Source organism: Dromaius novaehollandiae, chromosome 6 (genome assembly GCF_036370855.1).
Source record: "Dromaius novaehollandiae isolate bDroNov1 chromosome 6, bDroNov1.hap1, whole genome shotgun sequence".
Taxonomy (NCBI): domain Eukaryota; kingdom Metazoa; phylum Chordata; class Aves; order Casuariiformes; family Dromaiidae; genus Dromaius; species Dromaius novaehollandiae.
The window spans coordinates 32,584,831-32,596,721 of NC_088103.1; the positions used below are offsets into that span (position 1 = coordinate 32,584,831).

Consider the following 11,891-nt stretch of genomic DNA (forward strand, 5'->3'; position numbering starts at 1 on the left):
GGGCCGCCTGCATGGGGCAGGCTGTGCCCCCTCTGCCCCGTCCCTGCTGGGCCGGAGGGTGCCGCCAGGCTCCCCAGCGCTGGCGACGGCCGAGGCGGGAGGAAAACAGCCTGGGCAGGGCTGCCTTCCTCCCTGCGCCGCCTTCTCCGAGGTCGCGCGGGCAGCGCCGCCCGCTCCGGCCGGGCAGGGTTAAGCAGTAACTCAGGAGGCGGCTGCCGGTGCGCCATGGGCGCAGGGCGCCGGGGGGCCAGGCAGCGCGGGGCACGCGCAGGTACGGCTCGGCCCGCGGGCTGGAGGCGCCCCGCTTGCATCACTCCCTGCGTGCCCCCCGCTCGGGGCTCTGGGGCAGAGGATGGGGGAGGAGGGACAATAGGGGGTGGCGGGAGACTGATCTGAGGGTGGGGGACGGTTTTGGGGACTTCAGGAGTCCCTGCTGGGGTGGGTGGAGAAGGGACTTTGCACCCTGGGGAGAAAAGCCTGCTGGTCCGGGGCTGCTCTCGGGGCTGGTGTGATGCTCCCCAGCTGTGGGGGATGAGGGGGGCATGCGAAAAACATCTGTTTGGCTGAACCACCCTGTTTTGGAGGTTTTCTATGTGCAAAGCCCATGAACCGCCCAGGCGCGGGGGGTGCTGAGCCTGGGACTGCTTGGTTGGATTTGGGGCAGGAGGGAAACCAGAAAGGATCCAAAAGCACCGCAGGAGGGGGACCTGCTTTGGGGGGGGGGGGGGGGGGCGTGGTGACCCCGAGCCGGGCGCGGAGACATGGCCCCGGGGCTGGCCGGGCGCCAGGCAGTGGCAGGGAGCAGGGTGGGGTGACGGCGGCACCGCCACCTTCGCGGCTGACCGGCTTTTCCCCTCTGTAACAGGCGGAACTTAAACAAACCATAAAGCCCCGGGGCTGGCGCCGCACGGCTGTGCCCTGCCACAGGCGCGGGCACACGGAGCTGCCGCAGGACAGGGTAAGTGGCCCTGCTCCGTGTCCCCCCTCCTAAAGCTCCTCTGGGACCTCGTGGGGCATCTCCCGCTTTGCCCCCCACTTGGCAGCTCCCGGCCCCGTGCTCCTGCCGCTCTCCATCCCTCTCCAGTGCTTCCCGGGCAGGAGCGGCAGGTGGCTGATTTTTTTCCCCTGCGTTTCCTGCTCCGAAGCAAGGCCGGCCCTGCGATGGAGCTGGGCAACGTGGTGCAGCCAGCGTACGGCCCGGGGCCCGAGGCGCCGCCGAGCAGCACGCCGGGCCTCGTGGGCATGGTGCACGGCTTCCTGCGCCTGGTGCAGCCCAACGCCCTGCCCACAGGTGGGTGCGCGGCCTCGTGGCGGTGCCGGGCCGGCCGGCTCCCTCCCCCCTCCCTGTCTGCCCGTCCGCCCGCGGCTGCTTCCCCGCGCACGGGAAAGGTCGGAGCATCCTCCCGCGAGCCACCGGTGCCCGTCAGGGGTGAGGATGCTCCCGCGGGCCGGCTGCAGAGCCCCCACGCCACTGACGTCCCTCTCTGCGTCTCGTCCCCAGAGCTGATCTCGGAGCTGGCGCAGCCCCAGAGCCAGGAGTCCGGCAGGGAGCAGGTCCGGGAGGTGAGCGCGGGGAGATCCTGTCCTGCCCCATGGGGGCCCCCCGTCCGGCTGGGACCCTCCGACCCCCTTGGCGGTGGGGGGCGCCCACTCTCACTCTTTTTCCCTCTCCCAGCTGCTGCACTATGAACTGGGATTCTTGGTCTGCGCGGCCATCGGCCTCCTCTTCATCCTCCTGGTGCCCCTCGTAGGATGCTGCTTTTGCTGCTGCCGCTGCTGTGGGCGCTGCGGTGGCCGCATGCACCAGGAGCAGGGCCGGCGCGTGGGCTGCCGCCGGCGGGCTCTCTGGGGCGGCATGCTGCTGCTCTCGGCCCTCCTGCTGTGAGTGCCAAGCCCCTCCGAGCGGTGCTGGAGCCGCCGGCCGGGAGGCTCCGGATGGGGTCCGACGGTGGCGGGGGCAGCCGTGCCGGGAAGCGGCCATTGTTTGCAGCAGCAGCTCCTGGCACGGCCGGACGGAGGGGAGGAAGCCGGGGCGGCGGGGAGCCGGTCCTGCGGGGCCTGGCCTCGACACCATGCCGGCCCTTCCCAGCAGCTCCGCTGTGCCTCGGTTTCCCTGCCGCCGGGGCCGGGCACGGGGCCTGCTGCGTGCCGGCTCTGGGGTTTCCCCCCGCGAGGCCCCGCGTGCCCCTCTCCTCCTGTCCCGTGTTGCTGCGATGCTCCGGGTGGGACCCTGCACCCCCGGGCGGTTTGGGCAGATCTGGGGGGGTCCTGGGGGTGCAGAGGCAGCGCTCCCACGTGCTGACCTGCCACCCTTCCCTCGCAGGGCCGGTGACGTCTGCGCCTTCGTCAGCAACACCCGCCTGCGGCAGGCCGTGAGCGGTGCCTTCCCCAACGCCAATGCCACCGCGCGCGACCTCCGCACCTACCTGGCCTCCATCCCCGAGGCACGCTGGTCCCCCCCGCTGCAGGGACGGCAGCCCCCCAGGGCAGAGCGATCCGCGGGGCTGGGGAAGGGTCCCCAGCCGGCACTGACCCCCTTCTCTGTCCCCACAGCAAATCAACTTCATTGCAGCCAGCAGCGAGGTCCCGCTGGGCCATGCCAATGCCAGCCTCCAGGGTGAGCGCGCGCGGGTAGGGCAGCCCCTCCACAGTCCTGCTCAGCTTTCAGCTGCTCCCCTGCGAGAGCTGGGCTGCTTGTCCCGCTGCCGGGGGTCCCCTGCGCTGATGCCGCCTCTCCTGTCCCCACAGGCATCGGGTCCAGCCTGGGAGGCAGGATCGTCGCCAGCATCGGGAGGAGCGTGCACGAGGCAGTGGGGTCCCTCCAGAGCCTGCTGGCAGGTAGCGGCCCCCTCCCCGCGGGTGCTGCGTGTTTTGGGACGGGTCCCTGCGGCACAGCCCGGGTGGGACAGGCAAGGTGACCCGAGCCCTCGCTGCCTCCCGCAGCGATGGATACACTGGCCGCTGCCTTTGGCAGCATCAACGGCACCAGCTGGCACCTCCGGGAGCTGCAGAGCAACTACAGCCAGCGGCTGGCCGACCTGCGGGCCCGCATCAACCGCACCCTGCAGCACTGCGGCCCCCCCTGCGGCAACGTGTCCCTGCACGGCCTCGCCTTCAAGGCCAACTTCAGCGAGGTGAGTAGGGGCCGGGTACTGCGAGAGGGGCCGGAGCACCGTGCCTCCACCCTGCGCCGGCACCAGGGCCACATGGAGCCCGGCACCCACCCTACACCCCCAGTTACCCCCAAATTTTCCCCCCAGATCCCCAGTGTGGACCAGCAGCTGAAGGCCCTGAATGACGTGTCCAACTCCAACCTGGCGGCCACTTTGGACAAGGTGACGGGTCCCTCCTGTCCCGGCATGGGGCTGGGGCTGTGCTGGGTGCTCCCGGCGCTGCAGCGTGCACGCGGCTGGGCAGCGCTACTGCGTGGCCCCACCAACAGCGCATTGCTCCTGCGTGGAGGGAAGGGCTGGCTGGGGACTGGATCCCACCTGTTTTGTGCCTGCCCAAGGTGTCCTCTGGTGCAACGTGGCCGCTTGGACCTGCCTAGGTTTGGCCTCCTTGCACGGCCGGTTTGCCTTGGTTGGTACCTGCCTGCTGTCCCCACCGCCCCCAGGATGGTGGAAGCTGGATGCTGCGGGGGGCCTGGCCGTCCCGTGCCACCGCAGGCTGCAGAGGGCTGGGGGGTTGCTCAGCCCTGGGCTCCGGCAGGGACATGAGCTGTACACTGTCCCCCTCCGGAGCAGGTTAACCACACGCTGAACGAGACCCCAGACAAGGTGCAGGAGCAGTCCCGCAACGTGGTGACAAGTAAGCAGGGCTCTGCCCCCGGTGTGCCCTGCTCCCAGCTCCGGCGCTGGCTCCCTCCTCTCCCCTTCTCGCCCCATCCCTCCTGGGGACGTCCCCTGCTGCCACCCTGCTGCTGCAGCCCTGGTTGTCCCCCTGCCCCCTTCCCCTCCCCTCCCGGGGTCCCAGCCCCGGCGCCAAGCCCTCCCCATCCCTGCAGAGGCCCAGGACCAGCTGGGTCAGATCCGGCAGGCGATCGGCAGCATGCCCAAGAGCTTCCCGGTGGAGAGCTTGGAGGACAGCGGTGTGGCCTTTCTGGACAACGCCACGTCCACACTGGAGGAATACAGAATGCCGGTGACCTCCTTCGAGAGGCTCAGGTAGGCGAGGAGCTGCATCTGCTCTGCCCCACACGGGCCAGTCCTGCATCCCTCAGCTCCCTTGTCCGGAGGGGCTCAGGGTGCTCAGAGCAGAGGGGAGGCTGCAAAATCCATCCTCCCTGGGGGCTCGCTGCCTGCCCCCGCAGCCCTGCAGCGCTGGGAGGGCCCTGCCGGGGCTGGGCCCTGCGGGTCCCGGCCGTCTGACCGTGCCCCCCTCTCGCCCCAGGTGGAGCGCGTGTGCCCTCCTGTGCTGCCTGGTGCTGCTGGTGGTCGTCTGCAACGTGCTCGGGCTGCTGCTGGGGCCCCTGGGCCTGGAGGCGGCCGCGCCGCCCACGGAGCGGGGCTGCCTCTCCAACGCCGGCGGCAACTTCTTCATGGCGTGAGGAGCTGGGCCGGCGGCTCCCTCCGCGGTGCTGCGTGTGCATGTGGGAGCTGCGGGAAGGGGGTGCAGAGGCAGGGCTGTCCCGCGGCTCTGCTGGTGGGTGCTGACTTGCAAAGCTCTAGGAAGCCACCGCGGCAGCTGAGCCCCAGGACTCAGCCTGGCCGGTCTCCGGGGCCGAAGGCAGAGCAGAGATGCGCTTGTGCAAACGGTGGTGTCACAGCACTGCGGGTGGCCTGGGCCGGGTGGGGGCTAGGGGGTGCTCTCTGTGTCTGTCCCACCGTGATGCGTGGGGCTGCACCCAGAGCTGGCACCGATGCTCGGGCACGGGACCGTGGGCGCTGACAGTGTCTCCATCCTGGCAGAGGGGTTGGCTTCAGCTTCCTCTTCTCCTGGCTGCTGATGCTGGTGGTGCTGGTCCCCTTCGTGGTTGGGGGGAACATCTACATGCTCTTCTGCCAGTCCCTGCACAACCAGCAGCTCTTCGAGGTGAGCTGACCAGTCCTGCCCAGAGCCATGGGCACCTTGGCCGAGGGCTGCTGGCAGAGATGAGGCAGCGCTGGCCGCTTTGGGACGCCTTCCCCAGGCGTCCTGCCCTGTCATGTATGGATGGAGGTGCTCACGTGGGGCAGGGCACTAAGCCCAGTTTCTCTCTCCCTGCTCTCACTCTCAGCTCCTGGATACCCCCGGCCTGATCCCTGGCTTCAACTTGTCGCAGGTGCTGGGCGAGGGCAGCACAAACATCTCAGAGCTGTACAGGTGGGTCCCGGCCCCGGGTGTCCCGTCTTGGGGGAGCTATGCGGCCGCCCAGGGCTACCAGAGGCTCACCAGGCTGGGGGGAGCTTGTACTGCCTGCTGGCACGCGCCTGCCCCAGCTCCAGCCCCGTGCCCCCTTCCTGCAGGCAGTGCCGGGACAACGCTGCCCTGTGGCAAGCGCTGCACCTCGACCAGAGGGTCTCCCTGGACGAGCTCTTGAACATCAGCCAGGTGAGCACGGGGGGTAGGCAGTTGGCATGGGGCCGCCGGGCTGGCCCGGGGGGTGGGGGGACAGCATGGGGCTGGCACGGGGGGGCTGTGTCACATCCCTCCTCACGGCTCCGCTTGCCCCGGCAGTACACCGCAAAGATCTCCGCGGCCTTCGAGAAGGTGAACATCACCCTGAGCCCCATCTCCCTGCTCAACCAGAGCCAGAAGGACCTGCTGCTGGAGGCCAGCCAACTGGGGCAGCCGCCCAACTTCACCCACAGCCTGGCACAGGTGGGGCGCTGCCATGGGCAGTCCCAAGGGCCAGGGGTGGCCTGTTTTTTGGGACAGAGCAGGTCCTGGGGATCCACTGCCTTCTCCCTTTGGCTGCTGGGGACACCTTGCACCAGGTCCCAGGTCTGCTCTCCATGACACCTATGGGGCAGCTGGCCACCTCCTTCTGCACCTGGGAGCTCCTGGCTCCTCTCTGCCCTGCAGGGACAGGGGTGCATGGGGGTAAAGCCCTTCTCATTGCCCATGCCCCCGGCCCACGGCTCTGCTTCTGCCTTTTCCAGCTGGATCAGGACATGACCCATGGAAGCCTCCAGGATCTGGCCGCAGAGCTGGAGCTGCTGGCAGAGAAAGCGGTGAGAGATCAGGTGCCCCCCCCCCCCCCCCCCCGGGCCTGCAGCCATCCTGTCCCCAAAGCCGCTGCTGTGGAGGCCTTGTCCATCTCCTCTGCAGACCCCGCGGCAGAGGAGGTCCTTCTCCTTCCTCGCTGGGCTCTGCTGTGTGGAGCAGGCGGGTGCTGCTGTGGGGGCCCTGCCAGCCCCCAGCCCAGTCCCTCAGCTCCCCCTGGGCCCCCGGCAGTGGGTGCTGCCCTGGGGACCTCTGTGGTGGGGCAGGGACCCTGTGCCAAGGTGCCACACGGGCATTGCTGAGTGCATCTCCTCCAGGGTATGGGTGCAGAACAGGACCTGAAGGACGAAGCCGGAGAGCTGAGGGAGCTGGACAGGGAGATGAACGCGAGCTTGTCCGGGCTGATGGTGAGCGGCGGTGGGGCCGGGCTGGCGGAGGGCTCCAGGCTCCCACAGGGCTCAGGCCCTGCTCGCGGGGGACTTGGCTCAGCTGGGGCGTCTGCATGCCCCACCCCTCTCGCTCCGTCCCCAGCAAAGCCTGAAGGAGGACATCTACTTCGTGGAGCGCCGGGCCGGCGGGCTGCAGGTGAGCTGCGTGGGGCAGCCCGCAGCCTGGGGGGCAAAGCGCAGGGGGCTGCTGCCTTGGGACAGCCCCGAGCAAGCCCCACAGGGGCCGTTCATGGGGTGGGGGGCGGGTGCCCAAGCGGGGGGCCTATCGGGAGCGTGGGGCACTGGTGGGGTGGGCAGCTCCCCGCACCGCGGGTGCCTCCAGCGCGTGACTGCTGGGGACGCTGCACCCTGGGGCGGGGGGGCCCTGCTCCCCTCTCCGTGCTGCTGAGAGCGGCTCCCACCGCAGGCGCAGACCAACGCGACGGTGCGGGAAGCGGAGCAAGCGCAGGCCTCCCTGGCGAGACAGACGGCAAGCATCATCAAGAACGTGAGCTCGCCTCGCTCTGCCCCGCCGCGGGGCCGCGGCATGGCTCGGCACCGCCGGCTGCTCGTCCTCTGCCCCCTCGCCCTCCCCGGGAGGTCCCCTGAGCCCCTCGCCCTGGGGTGCCTCATGCAGGAGGCTTGCAGCCCCATCGCTGCCGGGCTGCTGCCCGCACGGGGGATGTGGGGCATGGTGTGGGGTGAGGGCGCAGCGTGTCCCCTCTCTGCCTGCCCCCCAGGAGACGCTGGCCTTCCTGCAGCAGCTGCTGGGCTTCTTCGAGACCTACATCGCCTGGGCCAAGAGCAGCGTGAGTGAGGGGGAAGCAGGGACGGGGGACGGGCCGTGCGGGCTCGGGGAGCCCTGACGTGTCGCCTCCCCAGCTGACGAGAGAGGTGGGGCGTTGCAAGCCCGTGGCTCGGACCGTGGACAGCGTGGAGGCCGTGGCCTGCGACTACATCCTGGACTCCGTGGTGAGGGGGGCACCGGGGCGGGAGTGGCACCCGGGTGCCCTCGTCGCCCTTGTGCACGGGGTGATGGGTACCAGGCAGGCAAAGCGCAGCATCTCCCCCGGCGCGTTGCCTCAGCCCTGATGGCTCTTCCTCGCGCCCAGAACACCTTCTGGTTCAGCCTGGGCTGGTGCACCTTCCTCCTGCTGCCCAGCATCGTCCTCGCCGTGCGCCTCGCCAAGTTTTACCGCCGGATGGACATCGCCGACGTCTATGAGTGAGGAGCCGCCCGCCCCCCGCCACCGCGCCCTGGGTCTGGGGTCCCCTGGGGTGGCTGCAGAGCCACGGGGCTGATCCTTAGGGGCCACCTCGGCTTGCTCGGGTGCCGAGGACCTCCGAGGATGGTCCGCCACTGGACTCGCTCCACTTTGCAACCCGGGGAGCCCCGAGCGGACGCGGCGGGGTGCTGCACGGCTGAGGCAGCCCTGTGCGTGGTCGGCGCCGCTGCCACGAGGGTGCACTGCTCGCCCGCTTCCCCGCCGCCACCAGCACCCTTTGGGCCCCCTTTCTCCCTCCTCCGGGGCCCTCGACCGGCAGCCCCAGCTCCAGTGCAGCAGCCGCCCCCCAGTTTGGTGCCGCTTGCCACCCGCGGAGGGTGTCCCCGTGCCTTCCGCCTGCCATCCCGCAGCTCTGGGGTCACAGCTGCCCGGGGACACAGGGTTTGCAGCACCCCCATGCCCAGCGCAGCCCCAGCCAGCCTTCCTCCCCGAGCCTGCCCCGCTCCTCCTCCCTCTGCTCCCCTGCACCTGTCCGGGAGCCCTGCTCCTGCCTGGCAGCAGGGAACAGCCAGCAAACGCATGCATGGCCGAGTCCAGAGGGGCTGTAGGACCCCACGGTCGGTGCCCTGCTGGGTGCAGGGGGCTGTAGCACCCTGCAGCCCTCGTGTGCCCTGGGGGCAGAGCCCTGTCCCCCCAGGCAAGGCCAGGTGGGCCAGGGCAGCGGGCTGCCCCAAGAGGCGCGCTCTGCCCCACTGATGCTGTCCCCTCTTTTTCCTTTCCCCTAGGAGCGAAGTCCTGGAGATGTGAGTAGCGGCAGCAGATCCCCACGCGGGGCGTAGGGGCAGCTCCTGCAGCATGGGGGGACGGGGCACAGAGGGAGGGAGGGCGAGAGGGGCACCAGGTGAGCGCAGGACATGTGGGTGCCGGTACCAGTTCTAGGAGCCCCTCACCATCCCCCCACACCCCTCAGTTTGGGGGTGCTGCCCTGCACCCTGTTTTCTGCAGAGCAGGGCTGGAGTGGTGGGATGACATTTGGCTTCCCCAGCATGTCCTGGGCTGCCCCTTGCTCCCTGCTGTGGTGAGGGGGTGACACAGATGACTATTTTTGCAGGGCACCCGCGCTGAACTCCTTCCAAATCCCCCGGGTGGCTGCGAGGAAGTAGCCCCCGTCGCCCGCGGTGTGGGCACAAAGGAGAGCGGGTGGCCCTGGCTGGCTGGACGTGACTGCTCCTTCTGCTGCACCCTCTCCCCTGGGTGCGGGGGAGCAGGCTGGGACCCCCAGCCGAAACCCCCTCCCCATTTCCCAGTAGGTGACAGCACGCTGTGGCCGGGTGACAGGTCGGTGGCCCATGCTGGTGCTCCCTCAGCACCCCGGGGCGTGCACAAGCACAACGCCCGGGTGTGTGCACAGCGGGGAGCTGTGCTGGGACGGCAGCCCTCACTGCCAGCCCCCCGCCAGCCCGCGTGCTGCCCGTGCCACTGCGGCAGCCTGCTTCCTCAGGCCCCTTGCTCTGCAGGTGATGTGACTATTTATTTCTGAGTGGAGCCTGGCTCTTTCCAATGCTGTGATTTTTTTTTTTTTTGGTGTCAGAAAATAAATGGTGCGTGCATGTGTGTGTGCAGGAGGAGCACGACGGCTCTTCTGGGTGCACTCTTGCTTCACTCTTGGTTCAGTCTCGGGGCTCTGGCCATGGTGGGAGGGTTTGAAACCTGGGACGTGCGGGGGCTGCTGGGCAGATGCTGCTGCCCTTCGGGCTCTGGCCGCCCTGCTTGCAAAGAGCCTGCCGGAAAGGCTGTGTGTGCCCGGGGACAAGGGGTGGCAGCTCTCCGGGCCCCGGCAGCATTGCTGAGGTGCCCTAGCCCGCAAGTGCTGCTCTGGCTGGGGCAGAAGGCTTCACTGCTGGACATGCTAGGACCAAGCGCCAGGACCCCCCGGGAACCCTGGATGCTCGGGTACATCTCACCTGCAGGTGTCCAGTTAGCTCACGGCGTGCCTGCAGCCAGCAGCTCCCTCCCTGTGCAGGCCATGGTCGCGTGGGGACTTTCTGGAGAAAAGCTCCCTTGCTGCAAAGGGAGTGCTCACCTGCCTGGCACTGCCAGGGCCTGACGGAGGGGCCCCACGCAGCCCAACCCACCATGCTCAGCATTACTGGGACCAGTTTAAGAAGCCCAGAGAGCATGGATGCTCTTGTGTTTACCCCTTGTGCAGGGTGAGCCTGAGAGCTGCATGATGGCCACAGATGAGCCAAGGGTGAACGGCTGCTGCGTTTGCTCTGGACCCTGGGGCAAGGGCGACTGCAGGCTTTGCTGTCATGCTGCTCCTTGGCTCAAGCACTGTGGCGGTCCCAAAGGCCGGGTCAGGCACGGGAGGCGTACGTGAGCAGCTTGACTCATTTTCTTTGCCGTGAATCCAAGGCTTATCAGACCGAGTGATGAGGCTGAGCTGGCCAGCTTGCCCTCACTAAGCACATCTGCTTTATCACTTTTTCCATTTGCCTTCAGATCTAATCTCTATTTTTTCCTTCGGGAGTTATCGGAAGTTGCACTGGCCTTACCTCCTGCTATCGCCCCCCCCCAGCACCCGTCCTGACCGCAGAGCCCCACGTGCTCCTATCGCCCAGCTGAATCTGCCTATAGGGCGGCTCAGTCCTGGCCCTCCCCAGGGTACCCTCCCCTCCTGCCCCTCGGGAAGGCATTTCCTGGCACCCCCTTGGGTAGCGTTTGGCTCAGCTCTGTCTCCACTTGCTCTTAAGCCCCCCTGGCACTGTTAACCCTCTGCTTTCGTCTGCTCTCCTCCCTGAACCCTCCACCTCGCGAGCTGTGGCAGCGCTTTGAGCGGGTTGGGGTGCCCTGCGCAGGGCTCCCCCTCCCCGAGCCCCAGGCTCTTCCCACCACAGCGTGTCCTCTGCTTCCTCCTCGCTCGCTGTGGCTTGGGGACGGGGCCCGTGCAGGACTGCCGCGGGCTGCAGCTCCTGCTGCCTCGCTCTGCGGGCACGGCTGCCTCCTCCGCTCCGCTTGGCTCCCTGCTTGCTTCTCCGCTCGGCAGAAAGCCTCAGGGAACCGGCTCTTCCTCCCCACTCGGCCCTCCCTGTTCACCGCGTCGGCTTGGCCGCAGGCCTCCAAACCCAGCCCTTGCAGTGAAAATCTCCCCCCCAAATTACCACCTCCGTCAGCGCATGGGGCTTGCTGTGAGCTGCTGCCCGCTCACCCCCCGCGCTCTCTTCCCCTTCAGCGGGTGCCTGGCACCATCACGGACCCCCTCAGGCCAGTGCCCAGAGGCTGGGGCTGGGAGGTGGCGCTCGGGGTGGCAGCCTGGCCCTGGAGCCGTGGCTCTGAGAGTGGCCTCGGCCCACCCTCCTCCCCCCGACCAGCCCCGGGAGGCAGGCGAGAGCTGCTGCAGCGTCAGACACCATCAGCAGCTGCTCCGCGAAGAGGCGATGACGGCTGACTGCAAAACGCCCGCAGCGGCTGCTGCCGGGATGCCGTGAGCTCTCCTTTCACGCCGGCTCCCCTTGCTCACGTGAGCAGCAGCTGTGAGACTCCCCCTCCTTTGCGTGGCAGGGACACGCACAGCACCCCGTGGCCACAGCGCAAGGCCCACCACGAGGAAGGTTTCATCAATACCCAGCCACCTCCTCGAGAACAGTCTCTGCAGTTCCTCTTCCCCTTTGCCGGTTTATGCCACCACAGGGACTTTCTGCAGCCAAGCCCTGGTCTGGGGAAGGCGTTAACACATCAACAGCAGTCTGACAGCACAGAATCCCTCTGGCAGCAGCTCTGCCAGCATGTGCCCAGCAAAGCCAAGGCACCAGCCTCCCACAGGGCCAGCCCGATGCTCCCTGCTGCTGGTTTTCCAGCCAGGAGCAAAGGGACAAGCTGCAGCTCTGGAGAAAAATCCTTCCTTCCCCAATAAAACCCTGGGGCTGACCACAGCTTCCCCCCAAGAAACAACATGCCCAGATGGTGCCAGGAAGGCCCAGTAGCTGCAAAGGGGAAGGGAGCACCCTCATCCCCCTTCACTAGAAGCAAAATGAAACTGCCCTCCTGCTGAGGGTCTGCATCCTCACAGCACCCACCACTGCTCCAGCAC

The 11,891-nt window shown here is 68.2% G+C and overlaps 1 protein-coding gene across 4 annotated transcripts; it reads left to right on the forward strand.

Moving 5' to 3' along the window:
- Positions 1-188: 188 nt before the first annotated feature.
- LOC112984765 (prominin-1-A) lies at positions 189-9,463 on the forward strand. Of its 4 annotated transcripts, none has more exons than XM_064514125.1 (26): positions 189-271; positions 866-958; positions 1,085-1,291; positions 1,502-1,563; positions 1,676-1,881; positions 2,324-2,444; positions 2,554-2,617; positions 2,749-2,838; positions 2,944-3,134; positions 3,261-3,335; positions 3,747-3,810; positions 4,007-4,166; positions 4,393-4,545; positions 4,911-5,034; positions 5,219-5,304; positions 5,448-5,532; positions 5,659-5,802; positions 6,084-6,155; positions 6,465-6,554; positions 6,679-6,732; positions 7,003-7,083; positions 7,316-7,384; positions 7,458-7,547; positions 7,688-7,800; positions 8,587-8,604; positions 8,913-9,463. In XM_064514125.1, exons 3-26 carry the CDS (start codon positions 1,162-1,164, stop codon positions 8,962-8,964), a joined length of 2,394 nt encoding a protein of 797 aa, XP_064370195.1. In that variant the 5' UTR covers positions 189-271; positions 866-958; positions 1,085-1,161; the 3' UTR covers positions 8,965-9,463. The 4 variants fall into 4 exon arrangements, with proteins under 4 accessions (XP_064370195.1, XP_064370197.1, XP_064370196.1 ...); XM_064514127.1 differs by having other exon boundaries at positions 6,093-6,155; XM_064514126.1 differs by having other exon boundaries at positions 1,146-1,291.
- The last annotated feature ends 2,428 nt before the right edge of the window (positions 9,464-11,891 follow it).

Bases quoted from the DNA above. Each gene is read 5' to 3' on its own strand.
- LOC112984765 (XM_064514125.1), top strand. From the start codon at position 1,162: ATGGAGCTGGGCAACGTGGTGCAGCCAGCGTACGGCCCGGGGCCCGAG. The intron at 4,546-4,910 runs GTGAGGAGCTGG...CCATCCTGGCAG, and splicing joins GGCGGCAACTTCTTCATGGC to AGGGGTTGGCTTCAGCTTCC. The intron at 5,305-5,447 runs GTGGGTCCCGGC...CCCTTCCTGCAG, and splicing joins AACATCTCAGAGCTGTACAG to GCAGTGCCGGGACAACGCTG.